Source organism: Manis javanica, chromosome 6 (assembly GCF_040802235.1).
Source record: "Manis javanica isolate MJ-LG chromosome 6, MJ_LKY, whole genome shotgun sequence".
Lineage (NCBI taxonomy): Eukaryota > Metazoa > Chordata > Mammalia > Pholidota > Manidae > Manis > Manis javanica.
This window is the reverse complement of record NC_133161.1, coordinates 35,897,440-35,923,691: the sequence shown is the minus strand read 5'-3', so window position 1 is coordinate 35,923,691 and position 26,252 is coordinate 35,897,440. Positions and strand designations below refer to the sequence as shown.

General features: G+C 38.4%; 1 protein-coding gene across 1 annotated transcript in view; it reads left to right on the top strand.

Moving 5' to 3' along the window:
* LOC108388156 (uncharacterized) overlaps window positions 1-25,907 on the top strand; it is a 34,350-nt gene extending 8,443 nt beyond the window's left edge. The window contains exons 3-5 of the mRNA XM_073239993.1: window positions 18,860-18,941; window positions 24,799-24,859; window positions 25,767-25,907. Coding sequence (XP_073096094.1) covers window positions 18,860-18,941; window positions 24,799-24,859; window positions 25,767-25,850 — 227 coding nt within the window. The 3' untranslated portion in view covers window positions 25,851-25,907. The remainder of the gene's footprint in view (window positions 1-18,859; window positions 18,942-24,798; window positions 24,860-25,766) is intronic.
* The last annotated feature ends 345 nt before the right edge of the window (window positions 25,908-26,252 follow it).

Here is a 26,252-nt window from a genome sequence, read left to right as displayed (position 1 = left end):
ACCCCACCACAGCAGCTGAGCAGCTGGAGAGTGGCCCCACCCACAGCAACCGCTCAGAGTCTCCTCCCAGCGCACAGCTACCTGGGCCAGACCCAGAGGCTGCTCCCGGCGTGCAGCTGCCCAACACAGACAGAGGAAGGCAGAGCAGGGCATGAAGGGGTGCCATTCTTGCAGTAGAACACACCTGCTGCACCTGCCACTCTGCGCAGGGCTCTGGGCAACACTGAGGGCTGCCCCGCCCATGGTAGCTCAGGGGATTAACACAGAGGCTGCTCCTGGTGTGCGGGTAACCAATACAGGCAGCGGAGAAGGACAAGGTGACCAGCAAGCAGGAAGGGACTTTGTTCTCTGACACACACGCTACCTGCCTACAGCTACCTCTATCACCATGAAAAGGCAGAAGAATCTGGTCCAGTCAAGAATCAAACAGACAACATCAGAGAGAGGGCCTGGGGAGATAGATGTAACCAATCTTCCTGAAAAAGAATTCAAAATAAAGGTTATAACCATGCTGATGGACCTGCAGAGAAATATACAAGAGCGAAGGGATGAAGTCAGGAGGGAGATTACAGAAATGAAACAATCTCTGGAAGGACTTAAGAGCAGACTGGATGAGGTGCAAGAGACTGTTAAAGGAATAGAAATCAGAGAACAGGAATACAGAGAAGCTGAGGCAGAGAGAGATAAAAGGATCAGATAAAAGGATCTCCAGGAATGAAAGAATATTAAGAAAACTGTGTGACCAATCCAAATGGAACAATATTTGCATTATAGGGTACCAGAAGAAGAAGAGAGAGAAAAGGGGAAAGAAAGTGTCTTTGAGGAAATAATTGCTGAAACCTTCCCCAAACTAGGGGGAGGAAATAGTCTCTCAGACCATGGAAGCCCACAGTCTCCAAACACAATGGACCCAAGGAGGACAACACCAAGATGTATAATAATTAAAATAGCAAAGATCAAGGACAAGGACAGACTATTAAAGGCAGCCAGAGAGAGAGAAAAGATCACCTACAAAGGAAAACCCATCAGGCTATCATCAGACTTCTCAACAGAAACCTTACAGGCCATGATATATTTAATGCAATGAAACAGAAGGGCCTTGAACCAAGAATACTAAATCCAGCACGATTATCATTTAAATATAAAGGAGGGATTAAACAATTCTGAGACAAGCAACAGTCAAGGGAATTTGCCTCCGACAAACCACCTGTACAGGATATTTTAAAGGGACTGCTCTAGATCGAAGCACTCTTAAAGCTAAATAGATGTCACCAGAGAAAATACAATCACAGCAAAGAAAGGAGACCAACCAAATAATAACTAAAGGCAAAAAATAAAATCAACTATTCACAAAACCAGTGAAAAGGAAACATGAAAGAGTACAGAATAAAACACCTAACATATAAAGAATGGAGGAGGAAGAATAAGAAGGGAGAGAAATAAAGAATTATCACACTGTGTTTATAATGGCTTACTAAGCGAGTTAAGTTAGATGGTTAGATAGTAAAGAAGCAACCACTGAACATTTGGTAATGACGAATCTAAAGTCTGCAATAGCAGTAAGTACATATCTTTCAATAATCACCCTAAATGTAAATGGACTGAATGGACCAGTCAAAAGACATAGAGTCACTGAATGGATAAAAAAACAAGATCCATCTATATGCTGCTTACAAGAGACTCACCTCAAACCCAAAGAAAGGCACAGACTAAAAGTGAAGGAATGGAAAAAGATATTTCATGTAAACAATAGGGAGAAAAAAACAAGTGTTCCAGTACTTGTCTCAGACAAAATAGACTTCAAAACAAAGAAAGTAATAAGAGATAAAGAAGGACATTACATAATGATAAATGGGGCAGTCCAACAAGAGGATATAACCATTATAAATATGTATGCACCCAATACAGGAGCACCAACATATGTGAAACAAATACAGAATTAAAGGAGGAAATAGAATGCAATGCATTCATTTTAGGGGACTTCAACACACCACTCACTACAAAGGACAGATCCACCAGACAGAAAATAAGTAAGGACACAGAAGCACTGCAAAACACACTAGAACATACGGACCTAAAAGAATTCTGCAGAACTCTACACTGAAAAGCAGCAGGATACACATTCTTCTCAAGTGCACATGGAACATTCTCCAGAATAGACCACATAGTAGTCACAAAAAGAGCCTCAGTAAATTAAATAAGATTGAAATTCTACCAACCAACTTCTCAGACCACAAAGGTATAAAACTAGAAATAAATTGTACAAAGAAAACAAAAAGGCTCACAAACACATGGAGGCTTAACCTCATGCTCCTAAATAATCAGTGGATCAGTGACCAAATTAAAATAGAGATAAAGCAATATATGGAGACAAATGACAACAACAGCACAAAGCCCCAACTTCTGTGGGATGCAGAGAAGGCAGTTCTAAGAGGAAAGTATATAGCAATTCAGGCATATTTAAAGAAGGAAGAGAATCTACCACATCAACAGAATCAGAAATGAGAAAGGAGAAATCATGATGGACTCCACAGAAATACAAAGATTTATCAGAGAATACTAATATATAGAAAAAACTAAAGTTTTTTGGTAATCAAAAAACTACCCAAGAACAAAATCCCTGGACCAGATGGATTCACTGCTGAATTTTATCAGACATATAGAGAAGACATAATGCCCATTCTCCTTAAAGTTTTCCAAAAAATAGAAGAGGGAATACTTGCAAACTCATTCTATGAAGTCAGCTTCACTCTATACCAAAACCAGGCAAAGATGCCACCAAAAAAGAAAATTACAGACCAATATTCCTGATGAACATAGATGCAAAAATGCTCATCAAAATATTAGCAAACCAAATTCAAAAATACATCAAGAGGATCATATACCATAATCAAGTGGGATTCATCTCAGGGATGCAAGCATGGTACAACATTCGAAAATCTGTCAACATCATCCACCACATCAACAAAAGGACAAAAACCACATGATCATCTCCATAGATGTTGGAAAAGCATTCGACAAAATTCAACATCCATTCATGATAAAAAAAACTCTCGACAAAATGGGTATAGAGGGCAAGTACCTCAACATAATAAGGCCGTATATGACAAACCCACAGCCAACATCATACTTAACAGCGAGAAGCTGAAAGCTTTTCCTCTAAGATCAGGAACAAGACAAGGATGCCCGCTGTCCCCACTGTTATTCAACATAGTACTGGAGGTTCTAGCCACGGCAATCAGACAAAACAAAGAAACACAAGGCATCCAGATTGGTAAAGAAGAAGTCAAACTGTCACTCTTTGTAGATGACATGGTATTGTACATAAAATCCCTAAAGACTCCACTCCAAAACTACTAGAATTAATATCTGAATTCAGCAAAGTTGGAGGATTCAAAACTAATACACAGAAATCTGTTGCATTCCTGTACACTAATGATGAACTAGCAGAGGGAGAAATCGGGAAAACAATTCCATTCACAATTGCATCAAAAATTATAAAATACCTAGGAATAAACCTAACCAAGGAAGTGAAAGACCTATACCCTGGAAACTACAAGACACTCTTATGAGAAATTAAAGAGGACACTAACAAATGGAAACTCATTCCATGCTCTTGCCTAGGAAGAATTAATATTGTCAAAATGGCCATTCTGCCTAAAGCAATCTACAGATTAATTGCAATCCCTATCAAAATACCAACAACATTCTTCAATGAACTGGAATAAATAGTTTTAATATTCCTATGGAACCAGAAAAGACCCCAAATAGCCAAAGCAATCCTGAGAAGGAAGAATAAAGCAGGGGAATTACACTTCCCAACTTCAAGATCTACTACAAAGCCACAGTAATCAAGACAATTTGGTACTAGCACAAGAAAAGACCCCCCAGACCAGTGGAACAGAATAGAGAGTCCAGATATTAACGCAAACATATATGGTCAATTAATATATGATAAAGGAGCCATGGACATATAATGGGGAAATGACAGCCTCTTCAACAGCTAGTGTTGGCAAAACTGGACAGCTACATGTAAGAGAATGAAACTGGATCATTGTCTAACCCCATACACAAAAGTAAATTCGAAATGCATCAAAGACCTGAATGCGAGTCATGAAACCATAAAACTCTTAGGAAAAAAACAGGCAAAAATCTCTTGGACATAAACATGAGCGACTTCTTCATGAAAAATCTCCCTGGGCAAGGGAAACAAAAGCAAAAATGAACAAGTGGGACTATATCAAACTGGAAAGCTTCTGTACATTAAAGGATACCATCAGTAGAATGAAAAGACATCCTACAGTGTAGGAAAATATATTCATAAATAACAGATCCAATAAAGACTTGACACTCAAAATATATAAAGAGCTGATGCACCACACAAACAAAAAGCAAATAATCCAATTGAAAAATTGGCAGAGGAGCTGAACAGACAGTTCTCCAAAGAAGAAATTTAGATGGCCAACAGACACATGAATAGATGCTCCACATCGCTAATCATCAGAGAAATGCAAATTAAAATCACAATGAGAAATCGCCTCACACCGGTAAGGATCGCCACCATCCAAAAGACAAAGAACACCAAATGTTGGTGAGGTTGTGGAGAAAGGGGAACCCTCCTACACTGCTGGTGGGAATGTAAATTAGTTCAACTATTGTGGAAAGCAGTATGGAGGTTTCTGAAAAAACTCAAAATAGAAATACCATTTGACCCAGTAATTCCTCTCCTAGGAATTTTCCCTAAGAATGCATCAGCCCAGTTTGAAAAAGACAGATGCACCCCTATGTTTATCACAGTACTATTTACAATAGCCAAGAAATGGAAGCAACCTAAGGGTCCATCTGTAGATGAATGTATAAAGGATATGTGGTATATGTACACAATGGAATATTATTCAGCAATGAGAAGAAAAGAAATCCTACCATTTGCAACAACATGGATCATGGATGGAGCTACAGGGTATTATGCTCAGTGAAATAAGCCAGGTGGAAAAAACAAGTATCAAAGGATTTCACTCATCTGTGGAGTACAAGAACAAAGCAAAAACTGAAGGAACAGAACAGCAGCAGACTCACAAAACCCAAGAATGGACTAACAGTTACCAAAGGAAAAGGGACTGGGGAGGATGGGTGGGAAGTGAGGAATAAGGGGAAAAAAAGAGGGCAGATTACTATTAGCAAACATAATGTGGATATGGGACCTGGAGAGCATTGTACAACACAGAGAAGAGAAGTAGTGATTCTATAGCATCTTACTATGCTGATGGACAGTGACTGTAATGCTGTATGTGACTGTGGGGGGGGGGACTTGGTGATGGTGGGAGTCTAGTAAATATAATGTTCCTCATGTAATTGTAGATTAATGATACCAAAAAATATAAATAAATTGCCCCCCAAAATAAAAATAAAAGTGCAGGAATACCTCAAAAAAGCAAAGTTGCTTCACATTGGCCCTGACCAGAGCTATCTTTGAAATGTATGGCCAATTATGAGAAGGTGGTACATTTTTTCTCACTTTTTAGGTTTGGATTTCTAAGATTCCTCTTTCAATATTTGGAGTTCCTTTTAGGTAAACACCAGGGATTTGAGCCAGCTGTTGCAGAGAGGTTGATGGTGTCTGAGAGACATCTGTTGCTATTGTATTAGCAGTTTAACTTCTCATGGATATGAGGAAACTTTCCCATTTACTGTAGCCAAAGAAAGTGTAGCTCCTAACATCACTGATGCAGGAGCTCATCCACCCATCCATTCACCTACTGTTAATTACTAGTCCCTACTGTGTGTCAGACCCATTTAGCTTCCCATGGATATGAGAAAACTTTTCATTTACTGTAGCCAAGGGATGTGTAGCTCCTAACACCAATGGTTCATGAGCTAATCTACCCATCCATGTACCTATGCAGTTAACATTTACTAGTACCTGCTGTGTTAGACCCTGGGTAAATTGCTGGAGACACAACCGGGAATAAAAGTTACCATCTTTATCCTTACGCTTATAAATCAGTGGTGAGGCAATCAAATAAAAAGGCCATTGCCACACAGTGTTGCATGCTAAGCATCAGCACAGTGATTTACATGCTATGACAGGTGAACATAAAGGTTACGAATGAACATCCATCCACCTTGATAAGTCTATCCACTCGGTGTCAACCTCATCCAGTCTTTTTCTACATAGATGATCTCCTCCAGCTTACTTGCTTCCTCTTGCTCTCTCAACCATTTTGTCTTATCCAGTTCACCTTAAGATATATCCTTTCACTGAGTAGTAAGAATGTCAAATTCTTACTCTCTACATAAAGCATTTTAATAAAGTTGGGATATTATAATTTTGTATCAGATTCTTGCTGCTGTTATATATAGATGACCATACTGTCAAGATCATAATCACATGAATGTTCTAGAAACTTTGTAGCAAGAAGCTCAAATTTACTGAAATAATTGGACTAATTACCTTCTCTTCAAAGACTTGGGATTTTTCTCCCCTAGAGACTGTCTTTGGAGAAAGTATTATTGCCTAGTCCCATGCATCTGTCTCCATCATTCTTAGATGGGTGTTTTTAGCAGTTCTGGGAAATTGTTTGCCTTTACATCTTCAGTTCTGTTGTGATGTAAGACACTTGAAAAGAAGAGCAGTTTTTTGCTGACTGCAATAAGTGCAACCACATTCCCACCTGTGTCAGTGTAGTTCAGAGTCCTTCTTTTTTTTAATCCCATTACCAGTATAATAATTAGTTTTTAAGTATTAAAGATGCATTTTCATAATTTATTTTAATTTGGCTTATATTGTCTCCCAATTTAAAAGAAACCAGTCATGTTCATACTTCAGGAAAACCTGGGCAAGTTTGGAGATTTTGAGTGCTCTGAAGTATGACACTGAAGGAGGTGTGCTATTTCTAGTTTTCTTTACAACATCTCAGCATTGGAAATTTGGAAATGAGAAGAATTTGAGAAATACTGTATAGATCTAGATAACCTCTTTGAGAGATGAAGAAAAGGGCAATTGAGTACTACTGATTTATAGGATAAATTTTTTAATATATTGTAAAAATGTGTGCAAAGAGATCCCATTATAATGTTTGAACATACCTATATTTAACTGGCTTGTTACAGTCTAAGTATTTCCAGAAAAAGTTATTGAAAATTACAGTTTCTGCCTCAGCAAGGTGATTTCCACAAATTGAAACTGATGAAGGAAAAGACCTAAAACCTTTAATTACTCAAGTAAGATTGTGTACTTTGATATTACTGTTACTAGGACTCAAATTTTACAAAAATCTTGATTATAATGAAATAATTAGTGTTGCTTTTGAAATGAAGGCAAGGAAAAAAGTTGGAATAAACAAAAAAACGTGAATTATGCATATCTTTATTACTCTTTCAAACAACACTGAACCGTCAATGGACCATGCTGATATATATGCACAATAATTTGATTCTATTATGTTTGATATTTAGCCTGATTTCACATTTCATACTTATTTATCTATTTTGTCACTAAGAAACTTTGTTGAGGTGAGAGAACATATTTAACAGGTTGATTTATATCTTTTACATAATTAGAATTATACAATCTGGGCCTCCATTTGTATTCTTGTCCCAGGTACCACAAATGCTCAAGGAAAGACTACCTCATTCCTTAGTTTAAAAAACCATGAGGTTCATGTGATTCTAAATTTTTTTAATTAAAAAAAGGCAAAGATTAAAAAATGTACTTTCTACCCTAATTCCATCCACCACATTCCCCCTTCTGCCTGAAAGCCCTTTCCCAGGTAACCATATTTATTAATTACTTGTAGGTTGTATAAGAATAAAACTATATGATAATGTGGCCTCCCATCTACCACTGTCATTTTTATGGAAATGCTAGCTTACTGTGAATATCACTCTAAACTTTTCTTTTTCCACTTCAGACATTTTGGGAATCTTTCCATACTAGTACTGGGGAAGTTTCTCAATCTTTTATAACAGCTGTATAGCATTCCATTGTATGAATGTACAATAAATTATTAACTAGCATGTCAAGAATGGCCTTTGAATTATTTCCAATCTGTTACTATCACAAACAAAACTACATTGAGTAAACTTCTACATTTATCATTTTGTTTGTGTGCAAGTAAATCTGTGGGAACAAATTTCAAGAAGTGGGAATACAGGGTTAAAGGGTATGACAGTATTTCTCTGCTTCTGACATCAAGGGTACAGGAATTATTCACTGTTTAGGATTGTTCTGCAGCACTGTTCTTCCTCAGTAAATGCCAACAACATCCTCTAGTCACAGAGGTAAACTAATATGTGCTCACTCATCTTTCTGCCTCTGAGGAGCTCTCCACCAGGATATACTAACTGGCTGTTTGTAGAGAGTTGGTTAGATAAATTGTGATGTATCCTTATAATTATTTAAACCTGTGATTTAACTACGTTGCATGCTAGGCCGTGTTTTGAGTACTTCAAGTATTGGTATGCATTTGACTTTCACAGCCCTCCTATGAGACAGATGGCGCTATTATTCCTATTCTACAGGTGTAAAAACGGTTGCACCCAGGTGTTACATAACTTGCTCAGAGCCACACAGCTGAAAGGCTTGGGAGCTGGGGGTTGAACCCAGGCAGTCACTCCAATGCCCACATGTTCATTCTGTTGTCCTAGCTCTTAAGAAGCCCAAGGAACAGAACAATGTGAGTAGACTTAACATGACTGAACTGTACACTTAAAATTGGCTGGTGTGCTAAATTGTATATTATGTGTATCTTACCACCATTTTCTTAAAAAACCTATTTTAAAAAATGAGGCAGATCTACATAAACTAATCTGAAGAGAAGACCATGAAGAAGTAGGTGGGGGGAGAGGAGAACAAAAAGTAAAGTATACCTACTATTTCATTGCTTAAATGTGTGTGTGTGTGTGTGTGTGTGTGTAATGTGCATATATGTGAAATATATATCTGTATGTAAAGATTACATATATGCACAGAAAAAAGTGTAGAAGACAAACACCAAATTATTAACTCTGACAACTTGCAGTTTGATTTGAGAGGACAGGAATTTTTAAAAATTCATGCCTCCTGTAATGTTTAGGAAAAAATTACAATGAATGAGCCTTACTTTGGGAATCAAATAGGCAGAAAAGATGTAAGAGTCCCCCCACCCCCTGACCACCAGAAGACACCCATTAGAACATCGCACCCACGTGCCTCTCCTAAGGACTTCATATATTTGCAACAATCAGTAACATAAAAATAAAGTGACAATTCGAAACTATACAACACAAAACAATAATCTTGTCCTTGATCCTCCACTTCTTGAACTCAGGGACAGGGGACAGTGCCATTTGGTCAGTTTGTCTGTATTGCTTATCAGAAATCCTCCCATTCTCTGTGTTTGCCCAGCACTGGACCTTTGAATTTCTTTTGGTTTCTTTTCTTACGTACTTAGTTGGGGATATTTCCAATGGCTGATTATAAAATGGATATTTAATAACTACAGTAATAATTGGTGTATGCTTATATGTGAAGCAGCTTACAAATTTAATTAAAAGCAGACACCAGAATGGGGCACAAATAATACAAGTGGTGGGGCATGTCTGGCAGAATGTTCCCAAAGATTGTGTAATCTCATGATATGATAAAGTGGAAACAACTCTCTTTTGGTCATATTTTAACTTTCTATAGAACCCTCCAGGGCTGTTAGGGTAAATTAGGGGTTTGGCTCTTCAACACCTGTGTCCATATCACTTCCATGTCAGTGATGGCTCTTGAACTCCTTCAGACGTCAAACACGGACCCATCCACCCATTCACCCCCGACTTGTGCTCACTACTACCCTTCACACTCCCTGACTTCCCTTTCTTCTGTCTTTCTGCTCTGATGGCGTGCTCCGTGGGCACTATCAGGCTGATTATGAGAGTGCTGTGAGTGACCAGTCACAGACCCAGGCACTCAGCAGGCTGGAGTCTGGCCTTTTCTCTTCTCCTCTGGAAATGCTCCAGCAACTCCTATTCCATCCAGCTCCTTCCAAGGTCCTATGAGAGCCTATAAGACCTGACCCCCAGTTCACCCCATTGTCTTGCTCTCCGTGGCCCTCTCTCTCTTGCTTTTCTGATCCCAGCACATTGGCCTCCCTGCTGCCCCTTGCACATGCCAAGCATGCTCTAACCTGGGAACTTTGCACTTGCTGTCTGTTCTGCCTGGAACACTCTTTTGGGTACAGCAGTGTGACTCACCTCTTGCGAGTTTTTGCTCAAACATAGCACTTCCACTGAGAAACCTTCATGGCCACTGCAACCCACTCTATCCCTGCTGTCCACTCTTCTTCTCTACTTTATTTTTCTTCCTAGATGAAATTTTCATCTCTTACTCCCTGATGAATCCCCAGCATCTTGACCCAATATGTGCACATTACATTAAAATAAATAGTACATGTACATTAAATATTCTAGTAAGGAATTTTTTTGACCTTTTAGAATCATGGGGTCTTCAGATTGGCTCAGATGTTTTCATCATAACTTGGTCTTTAAGGTCTTTTTATTATCTCCATTAATAGTTACTACAGATTGTGCAGATCGTTATTATGGATTGTTGAGATACCTGGTTGTTCAAAGATTACTCCTGGCCAGGAAGGTGAAGGTAGAACATGGAGAAAGCCCTAAAAAGGGGGACCATGAGGGTCAGTCATGCCGAGTCAGGGGGAAGGTGGAACATAGTGGGCCACATCCCCAGAGACTGGTCAAGCTACGTGAGAACTTCAGAAGCCCCTGTGTCCCACCTGCCCAAATCTAGCCCCAGGCTAGGCACCAAGTCCCTATGTTAATACTGGTATCACTGATAGATGGGCACCAAAATTTCACCAGCTGGAGCTCCCCACAAGTTCTCTAACTGTAAGAGGCTTTAATTCAGACAGTTCATCAGTATTGAGCCCTCTTAGCACCTAATCCCTTAAAAGAGAACTCTAATTTTAGGGATGCGGTGAGTCGGGGACTAGCCACTCCTTCTTTATGCCCAAAGGGTAGGGTATTTTCCTAAATGACTCTTCTGCACACTGTGTAGAAATGGTGGGTCTGGTCTTCTGGGCAGAAAAGGCAGGTGGTGTGGAGGTGCTCTGCCTCCCACCCATCTGCGTGGCAGGCCAAGCAGTCCCAAACACAGTTGCAAGTAGGGCCTGAGGAGCTGGTTATGTCTGACATGGCCTCTCTCAGGGAGTCCAGAAACCATCTCACAGTGACTGGTCAGCTGTCTGGACATGACGTGGTATGTATGGCATTGTTTTTATGAGGTCTGTTTCTTGATTTGGAAGAGGAACATGCTCTGAGATTGGTTAACCTGTGTATTTAGATGACTGTAATGGACTCAAAAAGGATGGCTCCTTTCCTTGTATATATATTTTAAAACCCCACCTGGCTTGTGGAGAAAGAGAGAGAGAGAGAGAGAGAGAGAGAGAGAGAAGCAAATTCCCCACTCTTTCTCCATCTTCATTGATTGAGGGCCTCTGGTACACAACACACAGGTTGCTACTGCTGTGCAGAGGACCTTTGGAACACTTTTGTCCTTCCTAAACATAGCCACCTGACACAAGCCCTGTTAGTATATGTTTGCCAAAAATAGGCCATTTCCTGCAAAAATTCTCAAGCTTAATGTAAGTTGGTCACAGAGATAGTAGTATGGTATTGAGAATATTGTCAGTGGTTCTGTAACATCTTTCTGTGTTGACAGATAGTAACTGCACTAGTGGGGGTGAGGGTTTAATATGTATAACTGTTGAACCAGTATGTTGTACAGTTGAAACCAATGTAAAATTTAATATCAATGACACTTCAATAAAAAATAGATTAAAAAAAAAAGAATGGGCCATTTCACTGATGCAAACATTCCCAGGTTGAGTCTGCTAAAATTTCACTAATATTGCTCAATTTGTGTTTATGGCTAAGAGCAAAAAGTTTTAATATTCCAGTTATTAATGAAAATGAATAAAAAGATACCAGTTGGGAAAAGATGGTGGCATGAGAGGAGACACAGAGGCTTCCTCCTAAAACTGGATACAATTAGAAAATTTAATTGGCTCAACTAATCCTGAGAGAGCAACAGGAAAGAGGACGGCATCAGACTGCACACACCTGGAGAAAAGAGCAGACCTCAGTGAACGGGGTAACGTAACAGAGCTGTGGCTCCGCAGGACCCAAGCCCCTCCCCCGCCCCAGCTCACCAACAGGAGGAAGACAAATGGAGCAGGGAGGGAGTGGAAGGCTTGGGACTGCTGAATACCTAGCTCTGGAGATCTGCTCTGGGAGCATAAACCTGCATTTCATGGTGCTTTCATGAGACTCGCATGACTACTGGGTTGGAAAGTTAATCCAGGCACAGTTCCTGGGGAGACTGGGATTCCATCTGCTTGTGGAAAGCAGGGATCCATATCTGGCTGCTCTGGGATAAAAACTTATACCTGTGTGACCGGCCCACTGGCTCAGGCAGTGGAGACAGACACAGCAGCCAGGAGGTGGAGAACAGCTCTTTCCTACCCCCAGGCACCAGTACTGCTCCCTTGTGACCCCCGACGTTGCTTCAGGGGCTCAGCAGATCCAGAATAGAGCTTCTGGACACTAGAGGGCGCCATATACAAACATGAAATGCCAAAGGAACCTTGTCCAGAGTAAAATTGTTAATACAACTCCCGAGAAAGATTTAAATGATATGGACCCCATGACTCTTCCTGAAAGGGAGTTAAAAAAAAAATCATCAACATCCTAATGGAGGTACGGAAAGACATCCAAGAACTCAGGAATGAGTTCAGGTCAGAGATCCCATCATTAAAGAACATGATGGAAGGTATTAAAAGCAGGTTGGATACGGTGGAGGAGACAATAAATGAAATAGAAACTAGAGAAGAGGAATACAAAGAAGCTGAGGCACAGAGAGAAAAAAAGGATCTCTAAAAATGAAAGAATATTGAGAGAACTGTGTGACCAATCCAAGCGGAACAATATTCACATTAGAGGGATACCAGAAGAAGAAGAGAGAGAGAAAGGGATAGAAAGTGTCTTTGAGGATGTAGTTGCTGAAAACTTCCCCAATCTGGGGAAGGACATAGTCTGTCAGGCCATGGAGATCCACAGATCCCCCTACACAAGGTACCCAAGGAAGACAACAGCAAGACACATAGTAATTAAAATGGGAAAGATCAAGGATAAGGACAGACTGTTAAAAGCAGCCAGAGGCAGAAATAAGATCACATACAAAGGAAAGCCCATCAGACTAACATCAGACTTCTCAGCAGAAACCTTACAGGCCAGAAGGGAGTGGCATGATGTATTAAATGCCATGAAGCAGAAGGGCCTGGAACCAATATTACTTTATCCAGCAAGATTATCATTTAAATTTGAAGGAGGGATTAAACAATTTCCAGATAAGCAAAAGCTGAGAGAGTTTACCTCCCACAAACCATCTCTGCAGTCTATTTTGGAGGGACTGCTATAGATGGAAGTGTTCCTAGGGTTGGAGAGCTGTCACCAGAGGTAGTAAAATCACAGTAGGGAGGGTGGAGCAGTTGATTGCGAGGCAAGTGCAAAATCAAATTGACTATCCCTAAAGTCAATCAAGGAATGGGCAAAAAGTACAGAATTTAATATCTAATATATAAAGAATGAAGCAGGAAGAAAAAGGAGGAGAAATAGAAAAGAACCTTTAGATTGTGTTTATAACAGCATACTAAGTGAGTCAAGTTAGACTCTTAGATAGTAAGGAAAGAAACTTGGAACCTTTGGTAACCACGAATTTAAAGCCTGCAATGGCAATAAGTACATACCTATCGATAATCACCCTAAATGTAAATGGACTGAATGCACCAATCAAAAGACATAGAGTCACTGAATGGATGAAAAAACAAGACCCATCTATATGCTGCTTACAAGAGACTGACCTCAAACCCAAAGACATGCACAGACTAAAAGTGAAGGGATGGAAAAAGATGTTCATGCAAACAACAGGGAGAAAGAAGCAGGTGTTGTAGTACTAGTATCAGGCAAAATAGACTTCAAAACAAAGAAAGTAACAAGAGATAAAGAAGGATACTACATAATGATAAAGGGGTCAGTCCAAAAAGAGGATATAACCATTATAAATATATATGCACCCAACACAGGAGCACCAGCATATGTAAAACAAGTACTAACAGAACTAAAGGAGGAAATAGAATGCAATGCATTTATTTTAGGAGACTTCAACACACTATTCACTACAAATGACAAATCCACCAGACAGAAAATAAGGAGACAGAGGCACTGAACAACACACTAGAACAGATGGACCTAATAGACATCTATAGAACTCTACACCCAAAAGCAACAGGATACATATTCTTCTCAAGTGCACATGGAACATTCTCCAGAATAGACCACATACTAGGCCACAAAAAGAGCCTCAGTAAATTCAAAAAGATTGAAATTCAACCAACCAACTTTTCAGACCACAAAGGTATAAAACTAGAAATAAATTGTACCAAGAAAGCAAAAAGGCTCACAAACACATGGAAGCTTAACAACACACTTCTAAATAGTCAATAGATCAACGACCAAGTTAAAATGGAGACCCAGCAATATATGGAAATAAATGACAACAACAACACAAAGCCCCAACTTCTGTGGGACGCAGCGAAAGCAGTCCTAAGAGGAAAGTATATAGCAATCCAGGCATATTTAAAGAAGGAAGAACAATCCCAAATGAATAGTCTAATATCACAATAATCGAAATTGGAAAAAGAAGAACAAATGAGGCCTAAAGTCAGCAGAAGGGGGGACATAATAAAGATCAGAGAAGAAATAAACAAAATTGAGAAGAATAAAACAATAGCAAAAATCAATGAAACCAAGAGCTGGTTCTTTGAGAAAATAAACAAAATAGATAAGCCTCTAGCCAGACTTATTAAGAGAAAAAGAGAATCAACACACATCAACAGAATCAGAAATGAGAAAGTAAACATCACGACGGACCCAACAGAAATACAAAGAATTATTAAAGACTACTATGAAAACCTATATGCTAAGAAGCTGGAAAACCTAGAAGAAATGGATAACTTCCTAGAAAAATACAACCTTCCAAAACTGACCAAGGAAGAAACACAAAATCTAAACAAACCAATTACCAGCAAAGAGATTGAAGCGGTAATCAAAAAACTACCCAAGAAAAAAACACCTGGGCCAGATGGATTTACCTCGGAATTTTATCAGACATACAGAGAAGATATAATACCCATTCTCCTGAAAGTTTTCCAAAAAATAGAAGAGGAGGAAATACTCCCAACCTCATTCTATGAAGCCAACATCACCCTAATACCAAAACCAGGAAAAGACCCCACCAAAAAAGAAAATTACAGACCAATATCCCTGATGAATGTAGATGCAAAAATACTTAATAAAATATTAGCAAACCGAATTCAAAAGTATATCAAAAGGATTATACACCATGACCAAGTGGGATTCATCCAAGGGATGCAAGGATGGTACAACATTAAAAAATCCATCAACATCATCCACCACATCAACAAAAAGAAAGACAAAAACCACATGATCATCTCCATAGATGGTGAAAAAGCATTTGACAAAATTCAACATCCATTCATGATAAAAACTCTCAGCAAAATGGGAACAGAAGGCAAGTACCTCAACATAATAAAGGCCATATATCATAAACCCACAGCCAACATTATACTGAACAGCGAGAAGCTGAAAGCTTTTCCTCTGAGATTGGGAACTAGACAGGGATGCCCACTTTCCCCTCTGCTATTTAACATAGTACTGGAGGTCCTAGCCACAGCAATTAGACAAAAACAAAGAAATACAAGGAATCCAGATTGGTAAAGAAGAAGTTAAGCTGTCACTATTTGCAGATGACATGATATTGTACATAAAAAACCCTAAAGACTTCACTCCAAAACTACTAGAACTGATATCAGAATACAGTAAAGTTTCAGGATACAAAATTAACACACAGAAATCTGTGGCTTTCCTATACACTAACAATGAGCCAATAGGAAGAGAAATCAGGAAAACAATTCCATCCACAATTGCATCAAAAAGAATAAAATACATAGGAATAAACCTAACCAAAGAAGTGAAAGACCTTTACCCTGAAAACTATAAGACACTCTTAAGAGAAATTAAAGAGGACACTAACAAATGGAAACTCATCCCATGCTCTTGGCTAGGAAGAATTAATATTGTCAAAATGGCCATCCTAACCAAAGCAATATACAGATTTGATGCAATTCCTATCAAATTACCAACAACATTCTTCCATGAACTGGAACAAATTGTTCAAAAATTCATATGGAAACACCAAAGACCCCGAATAGCCAAAGCAATCCTGAGAAAGAAGAATAAAGTGGCGGGCATCTCGCTCCCCAACTTCGAGCTCTACTACAAAGCCATAGTAATCAAGACAATTTGGCACTGGCACAAGAACAGAGCCACAGACCAGTGGAACAGATTAGAGACTCCGGACATTAATCCAAACATATATGGTCAATTAATATTCGATAAAGGAGCCATGGACATACAATGGGGAAATGACAGTCTCTTCAACAGATGGTGCTGGCAAAACTGGACAGCTACATGTAGGAGAATGAAACTGGATCACTGTATAACCCCATGCACAAAAGTAAATTCAAAATGGATCAAAGACCTGAATGTAAGTCATGAAACCATAGACCTCTTAGAAAAAACCATAGGCAGAAATCTCTTGGACATAAACATGAGTGACTTCTTCATGAATGTATCTCCCCAGGCAAGGAAAACAAAAGCAAAAATGAACAAGTGGGATTATATCAAGCTGAAAAGCTTCTGTATAGCAAAGGACACCATCAATAGAACAAAAAGGTACCCTACAGTATGGGAGAATATATTCGTAAATGACAGATCTGATAAAGGCTTGACATCCAAAATATATAAAGAGCTCACGCACCTCAACAAAGAAAAAGCAAATAATCCAATTAAAAAATGGGCAGAGGAGCTGAACAGACAGTTCTCCAAAGAAGAAATTCAGATGGCCAACAGACACATGAAAAGATGCTCCACATCACTAGTTATCAGAGAAATGCAAATTAAAACCACAATGAGATATCACCTCACACCAGTAAGGATGGCTACCATCCAAAAGACAAACAACAACAAATGTTGGCAGGGTTGTGGAGAAAGGGGAACCCTCCTACACTGCTGGTGGGAATGTAAATTAGTTCAACCATTGTGGAAAGCAATATGGAGGTTCCTCCAAATGCTCAGAATAGACTTACCATTTGACCCAGGAATTCCACTTCTAGGAATTTACCCTAAGGATGCAGCACTCCAGTTTGAAAAAGACAGATGCACCTCTATGTTTATCACAGCACTATTTACAATAGCCAAGAAATGGAAGCAACCTAAGTATCCATCAGTAGATGAATGGATAAAGAAGATGTGGTACATGTACACAATGGAATATTATTCAGTCATTAGAATAAAACAAATCCTACCATTTACAACAACATGGATAGAGCTAGAGGGTATTATGCTCAGTGAAATAAGCCAGGCAGAGAAAGACAAATGCCAAATGATTTCACTCAACTGTGGATTATAAGAACAAAAGGAAAACTGAAGGAACAAAACAGTAGCAGAATCACAGAACCCAAGAATGGACTAACAGTTACCAAAGTGAAAGAGACTGGGGAGAATGGGAGGGCAGGGAGGGATAAGGGCAACAAAGAAGAAAGGGGGTATTAGAATTAGCATGCATAATGTGGGGGGTGGGGTAAGGGGAGAGCTTTGCAACAGAGAAGACAAGTAGTGATTCTACAACATCTTGCTATGCTGATGGACAGTGACTGTAATGGGGTTTGTGGGGGGGACTTGGGGTAGGGGAGAGCCTAGTAAACATAATGTTCTTCATGTAATTGTAGATTAATAACAAAATAATAAATAAATAAATAAATAAAAAGAAGAACAAAAAGATACCAGTTGGGTTAGTAAACATAATATAAATATGAGCTGTGAATAATTGGAAAAGAGAACATCTTTAGATGATTTTGTTCCAGAACCTGATACCTGGAATTTTATCTTTTCAATTCTTTCTTGCAAAGTGTTTTACTAATTGACATTATATTATTAGTTTCATCAAGTTGGGGGATTTTGGTTTGTTTGCTAGTATTTGCCAGTTATTGTGAGTCCATTCAAATATATATTGATGTGATATTTCTAAAATGTTCTTAGATTATGGTATATGTGAATTTTCTTTAAGGATTCACACTCTGGTTCTTTGGTTCTTAACATTATTATGCCTGTTGGTATAATACACTAGTTACATGTGATATTATTATTATTGCAGAAACTATAACCAAAATCATAATTAAAGCAGTTGCTTGAACAGTGCATGAAATATATAACATCATAATCTTATACTTAGATAGTACTAATTGTAATTCAATATAATGAGCTCTTTAAAATTTCCCCATTATTATTTAGGCCAAAAGGAAGCATCCCCTGAGGCTTTTGGCTGTCTGCCTTGGCATTTTAATGCAGATGATAATACAATGCCAAATTGTATAGTAATATTTATATATGTATACACACACAATTTAACTTCTTTTCACAGATCTACTCCCTGTATTAGACAAATGTTCTACTTCATTGATTAAAACCTGTTATCGAAACTAATTTGAGTTGAGAAATCATGAAGTACATATAATCATGAATTACATGTTTAATAAGTAGTTTCTGGGAAGTTGCATGTTGCTGTTGTGTAACTATTCCTACAAAGTCATTATTATTTGATTAGCTGCTGCAGAGGAGGCTTCTAGTGAGATTTTGCCATGGGATTAGTATCTGCATCTGACAATTCTCTCCTTAGTTGTAGGAGTAACCCAGCAGTTCACTCTGGAGACTCAGCCCAGAGAGGTGTTGCAATATTACACTCTTCTGAAGCACCCCAAGTAAGTGCTTAGCCACTTTTAGACTGGTTAAAAGTAAATTTATTTCCTGGAGTGGGTGGATGGAGAGAATGAGGGGGATAAAAAGACACAAAAATTCTCAATTATAAGTTGGTCATGGGGATGATAGTACAGCATAGAGAATATAGTCAGTGATTCTGTAACATATTCCTATGTTGACAGATAGTAACTGTGTTAGTGGGGGTGATGATTTAATAATATGAATAACTGTTGAACCACTATGTTGTATACTTGAAACCAGTATAAGATTGTATATCAGTGATACTTCAATAAAAATAATTAGGAAGTCGTAGAGATGAAAATTACAACATAAGGAATATGGTCAATAATATTATAATACCTTTGTTGACAGATGGTAACTATACTTACAGTCAGCATTTCACAATGTATATAAATGTTGAATCACTATGTTTTACATCTGAAACTAATATAAATACACATCAATGAAGTTTTTTAAATAATGTTTGTTAAAAAGTGAATTTCCACAGCCTAATTTTAGGGAAAATTTATTCTCTTGTTGATAATCTCAGAAACAACTCTTGAATACACAGAAGCATAATCAGTTTCTTTTTTCTTTTTCTTTTTGTATTAAGGTATCATTGAAACAAACTCTTATGAAGGTTTCACATGAAAAACATTGTGGTTACTACATTCACCCATATAATCAAGTCCCACCCATACCCCATTGAAGTCACTGTCGATCAGTGTACTAAGATGAGACAGAGTCACTTCTTGGCTTCTCTGTGCCACACTGTCTTCCCCTTGTCCCCCCTCTCCACATACACACACTATGTGTACCAATTATAATATCCCTCAATCCCCTTCCCCCTCCTGCCCCAAATACCTTATCCGACCCCTCCCCTTTGGTACCTACTAGTCCCTTCTTGGAGTCTGTGAGTCTGCTACTGTTTTGTTCCTTCAGTTTTGCTTCATTGTTATACTCCACAAATGTGGGAAATCTTTTGGTACTTGTCCTTCTCTGCCTCACTTATTTCATTGAGCATAATACCTTCCAGCTCCATCCATGTTGTTGCAAATGGTAGGATTTGTTTCTTTCTTATGGCTGAATAGTATTCCATTGTGTATATCTACCACATCTTCTTTATTCATCTACTGATAGACACTTACGTTGCTTCGATATCTTGGCTATAGTAAACAGTGCTGCAATAAACAAAGGGGTGCGTATGTCTCTTTGAATCTGAGATCTTGCTTTCTTTGGGTAAATTCCTACCGGTGGAATTCCTGGGTCAAATGGTATTTCTATTTTTAGTTTTTTGAGAAACCTCCATATGGCTTCCTACAATGGTTAAACTAATTTACATTCCCACCACCAGTGTAGGAGGGTTCCCCTTTCTCTGCATCCTTTTCAGCATTTCTTGTTCCTAGTCTTTTAGATGTTGGCCATCCTAACTGCTGTGAAGTGATATCTCATTGTGGTTTTAATTTGCATTTCCCTGATAATTAGCAATGTGGAGCATCTTTTCATGTGCCTAGTGGCCATCTGAATTTCTTCTTTGAAGAATTATCTGTTCATATCCTCTGCCCATTTTTTAATAGGGTTATTTGCTTTATGGGTGTTGAGGCTTGTGAATTCTTTATATACTTTGGAAGTTAACCCCTGGTCAGATATGTCATTTACCAGTATATTCTCCCATACTGTAAGATGCCTTTTGGTTCTACTGATGGTGTTGTTTGCTATACAGAAGCTTTTTAGCTTGATGTAGTCCCATATATTCATTTTTGCTTTTGTTTCCCTTTCTCAAGGAGATGCGTTCATGAAAAAGTTGCTTATGTTTTTACTTAAGAGATTTTTGCCTATGTTTTCATCTAAGAGTTTTATGGTTTCATGACTTACATTCAGGCCTTTGATCCATTTTGAGTTTACTTTTCTGTATGGGTTAGGTAATAATCCAGTTTCATTCTTTTACATGTAGCTGTCCAGTTTTGCCAACACCAGTTATTGAAGAGGCTGTCATTTCCCCATTGGATATCAATGGCTCCTTTTTCATATATTAATTGACCATATATGCTTCAGTTTATATCTGGGCTCTCAACTCTGTTCCATTGGTCTATGGGTCTGTTCTTGTGCCAGTAGCAAGGTGTCTTGATTACTATGGCTTTGTAGTAGAGCTTAAAGTTGGGAAGCATAATTTCCCCCAGCTTTATTCTTCTTTCTCAGGATTGTTTTGGTTATTCAGGGTCTTTTGTAGTTCCAGTTTGTTGAAGAATGCTGTTGGTATTTTGATAGGGATTGCATTGAATCTGTAAATTGCTTTAGGCAGGATGGCCATTTTGACAATATTAATTCTTCCTATCCATGAGCATGGGATGTATTTCCATTTATTGATACTTTCTTTAATTTCTCTCATGAGTGTCTTGTAGTTTTCATTTATAGGTCTTTTCTTCCTTCGTTAGGTTTATTCCTAGGTATTTTATTCTTTTTGATGCAATTGTGAATGGAATTGTTTTTCTGATTTCTCTTTCTGCTAGTTCATCATTAGTGTAGTATAGGAATGCAACAGATTTCTGTGTATTAATTTTGTATCCTGCAAGAATGCTGAATTCAGATATTAGATCTAGTAGTTTTAGGGGGGAATCTTTAGGGTCTTTTTATGTATAATGTGATGTCATTTACAAACAGTGATAGTTTAACTTCTTCCTTACCAATCTAGATGCCTTTTATTTCGTTGTCTGATGGCTAGGACCTCCAGAACTCTGTTTAATGAAAGTGGGGAGAGTGGACATCCTTGTCTTGTTCTCAGTCTTAAAGGAAAAGCTTTCAGCCTCTCGCTGTTAAGTATGATGTTGGCTGTGGGTTTGTCATATATGGCCTTCATTATGTTGAGGTATTTACCCTCTATCCCCATTTTGTTGAGAGTTTTTTATCATGAACGGATGTTGAATTTTGTCAAATGCTTTCCAGCATCTATGTAGATGATCATGTGTTTTTGTCCTTTTTGTTGATGTGGTGGATGATATTGATGGATTTTCTGACATTGTACCATCCTTGCATCCCTGGAATAAATCCTACTTGATTATGATGGATGCTCTTTTTGATGTATTTTTGAATTCTGTTTGCCAATATTTTGTTGAGTATTTTTATATCTGTGTTCATCAGAGATATTGGTCTATAATTTTCTTTTTTTGTGGTGTCTTTGCCTCATTTTGGTATTAGAGTGATGCTTGCCTCATAGAATTAGTTTGGAAGTATGCCGTCCTCTTCTACTTTATGGAAAACTTTAAGGAGGATGGATATTACATCTTCACTAAATGTTTGATAAAATTCAGCGGTGAAGCCATCTGGTCCAGGGTTTTGTTCTTAGGTAGTTTTTTGATTACCAATTCAATTTTGTTGCTGGTAATTGGTATTTTCAGATTTTCTATTTCTTCCTGGGTCAGCCTTAGAAGATTGTATTTTTCTAGGAAGCTGTGCATTTCTTCTTGGTTATCCAGTTTGTTAGCATATATTTTTCATAGCGCTCTCTAATAATTTTTATTATTTCTGTGGTGTCTATAATGATTTTTCCATTCTCATTTCTGATTCTATTTATGTGTATAGACTCTCTTTTTTTCTTGGTAAGTCTGGCTAGGGATTTATCTCTCTTATTTATTTTCTCAAAGAACCAGCTCCTACTTTCACTGATTCTTTCTATTTTGTTCTTCTCAGTTTTATTTATTTCTTCTGTAATCTTTATTATATCCCTCTTTCTGCTGACTTTGGGCCTCATTTGTTCTTCTTTTTCTAGTTTCATTAATTGTGAGTTTAGACTGTTCAGATGGGATTGTTCTTCTTTCCTGAGATAAGTCTGTATTGCAATATACTTTCCTCTCAGTGCAGTCTTTGCTGCATTTCTGATCTCTGTTTTTGTTTGGTCACTGGCCTATTGATTATTTAGGAACATGTTGTTAAGCCTCTGTGTATTTGTTGGCTTTTTTGTTTTCTTTTCATAATTTTATCTGTAGTTTTATACCTTTGTGGTCTGAGAAGTAGGTTGGTACAATTTCAGTCTATTTGAATTTACTGAGGCTCTTTTTGTGCCCTACTATATGATTCTTGAAAATGTTCCATGTGTACTTGAGAAGAATGTGTATCCTGCTGCTTTTCTGTGTAAAGTTCTGTAGAATTCTGTTAGGTTCATCTGTTCTCATGTGTTGTTCAGCGCCTCTGTGTCCTTACTTATTTTCTGTCTGGTTGATCTGTCCTTTTAAATGAGTGGTGTGTTGAAGTCTCCTAGAATGAATGAATTGCATTTTATTTCCCCTTTTAATTCAGTTAGTATTTATTTCACATATGTAGGTGGTCCTGTGTTGGGTACAAAGATATTTATAATGGTTATATCTTCTTGTTGGATTGATCCCTTTATCACTATGTAATGTCCTTCTTTGTCTCTTGTGACTTTGTTTTGAAGTCTATTTTGTCTGATACAAGTACTGCAACTCCTGCTTTTTTCTCCCTATTAGTTGCATGAAATACCTTTTTTCATCCCTTCACTTTTAGTCTGTGTATGTCTTTGGGTTTGAAGTGAGTCTCTTGTAGGCAGAATATAGATGGGTCTTGTTTTTTTATCCATTCAGTGACTCTGTGTCTTTTGATTGATGCCTTCAGACCATTTGCATTTAGGGTAATTATAGATAGGTATGTACTTATTGCTATTGCAGGCTTTAGATTTGTTACCAAAGGTTCAAGGGTAACTTCCTTACTATCTAACAATTGGACTTAACTCACTTAGTATGGTATTCCAAACACAATCTAAAGGTTCTTTATTTTTTTCCTCCATTTTCTTCCTCCTCCATTCTTTATAAATTAGGTATCATATTCTGTACTCTTTGTGTATCCCTTGCTTGACTTTGGGGGCAGTTGATTTGATTTTGCATTTGCTTAGTAATTAATTTTTCTACTTTCTTTGCTGTGCTTTTATTTTCTCTGGTTAAAGCTATTTAGCCTTAGGAACACTTCCATCTATAGCAGTCTCTCCAAAATAGACTGCAGAGATGGTTTATGGGAGGTAAATTCTCTCAGCTTTTGCTTATCTGGAAATTATTTAATCCCTTCTTCAAATTTAAATGATAATCTTGACAGTAGAGTATTTTTGGTTCTAGATCCTTCTACTTCATTGCATTAAATATATCATGCAACTCCCTTCTGGCCTGTAAGGTTTCTTCTGCGAAGTCTGATGATAGCCTGATGAGTTTTCCTTTGTATGTAATCTTTTTCTCTCTCTGGCTTCTTTTAATAGTTCTATCATTATCCTTGATCTTTGCCAGTTTAATTATTATAGGTCTTGGTGTTGTCTTCCTTGGGTCCCTTGTGGTGGGAGATCTGTGCACCTCCATGGCCTGAGAGACTGTTTTCTTCCTCAGACTGGGGAAGTTCTCAGTAATTACCTCCTCAAAGATACTTTCTATCCCTTTTTCTCTCTCTTCTTCTTCTGGTACCCCTATTATGCGAATATTGTTCCATTTGGATTGGTCACACAGTTCTATCAATATTCTTTCATTCCTAGAGATCCTTTTCTTTCTCTTTATGCCTCAGCTTCTTTGATTTCCTGTTCTCTAATTTCTATTTCATTTACTGTTTCCTCTGCTTCATCTCATCTGCTTTTAAATCTCTCCATTGTATGTTTCATTTCAGATACTGTATTCTTCAACGTTTCTATCTCATTTTTTAATTCCTCCCTGAGTTCTTCAATGTTTTTCTGTGGCTACATGGGCATGTTTATGATTTTTATTTTGAAATCTTTTTCAGGAAGATTGATGAGTTCAATTTCACATGGCCCTCTTTCTAGTGTTTGTGGGATTTTTGGTTAAACCAATTTCCTTTAACATTTCATATTTGTAGGTGGCGCCCTCTATTGACCAGAAGTTCTAGTCTCTGGAGCTGCTCAGACCCTGGAGTGATGGTGGGGGTTGCATTAGAGCAGCACTGGTGCCTGTTGGGAGGAAAGAGCTCTTTCCTGCTTCCCCATTGCTCTGCCTGCCTCCACTGCACAGGGTTAAGCCTCTATGCTTTTCACTTGTAGCTGCTGTAGGCAGGGCTACCCACTGGCTGGTGTGGTGCAGTGGTGGGGGCAGCTGGTTTGCAAGCTGGTGCCGGCTCATAGGAAGGTTCAGCGGGCTGTGTATCACGGTGGGGGGCCTCCTAGCTGCATGGCCAGCCAGAGGGTTGGAGTCCCTGAAGCTACTGAAAGTTCCCAACATCCTGGGCAAAGTGCGCCTGGACAATTTTGTCCACCTGTCCTTTCTCCTGAGCTGCAAGCTCTGTGCAATCATTGCCCCTTTAGCAGCCCTCTCACTCTTAGGAAGTCTCTCAGACTGCCCACCTTTCTTTTGTCCCTGAGTGGCCTGTTGTGGATACGTGTTCTCCACAAGTGGCTGTAATCTCAGTCTCTCCAAGTGTTCCACCTGTTTTAGCTTTCCAACTCCACTCATCTCCAGAGCACCATGTCATGTAGGTTCATGCTCCCGGAGCAGATTTCCAGGGCTGGGTGTACAGCAGTCCTAGGCCTCCACCCCCTCCCTACTCTGGATCACAGCTTTGGTACTTTACCCTTTTCTTCGAGGTCTTCTGTTTTCTCCAGGTGTATGCAGTCTGCTGCAGCCTTCTTTCTTGTTTCTCTTCCAGGATTAGATGTATTTGCTATATTTTCACATTATATGTGGTTTTGGGAGGAGTTTTCTTTCTCACCTCTCATGCAACTATCTTTAAGCCTCTTCCGTAATCAGTTTAGAAACCAAGTTTAAAAGCCACTCTTGGTCATGAATCTCTGTCATTACAAGCAACTCCTCTTTTATTATCTTCCTTCTCAGACCCAGCCCTATCTGCACCAAAATGCCAAGACAGGAGTGACCATTGGAAGATTAGGGAACTCATCAAGAAAGCTGCAGCCTTGAATTTCACACTGAAGACTGAGTAGAGTTTTTAAGAAATAACATGTATTCTGAATGGTTTTAATTACATAAAGGAATGTTAGAAGATTTAGAAAATATAGGTAAGAATAAAGGAGATTTAAAGATTTAAGTTTTTAAACCCTTCAGTAATTGTCTTTTTAAATAATACTGTGATGAACATTTTTGTGCCTAAATTTTGTGTGTGTCTCTGCTTATTTTCTCAGGATACATTCTGAAATATGTAATTGTTAGTTTCAGTCTTCTGTAACATACTAAAGTGCCCTCCAAAGGGGTCATACTAATTTGTCCTTGTACCTGTCACGTATAAGTCCCAAAGCCCTTGTATCGTCAGACAGATGTGGGAGACATTCTTTGTTCTTCTCAGTACAAAGCCATGTTCAAGTG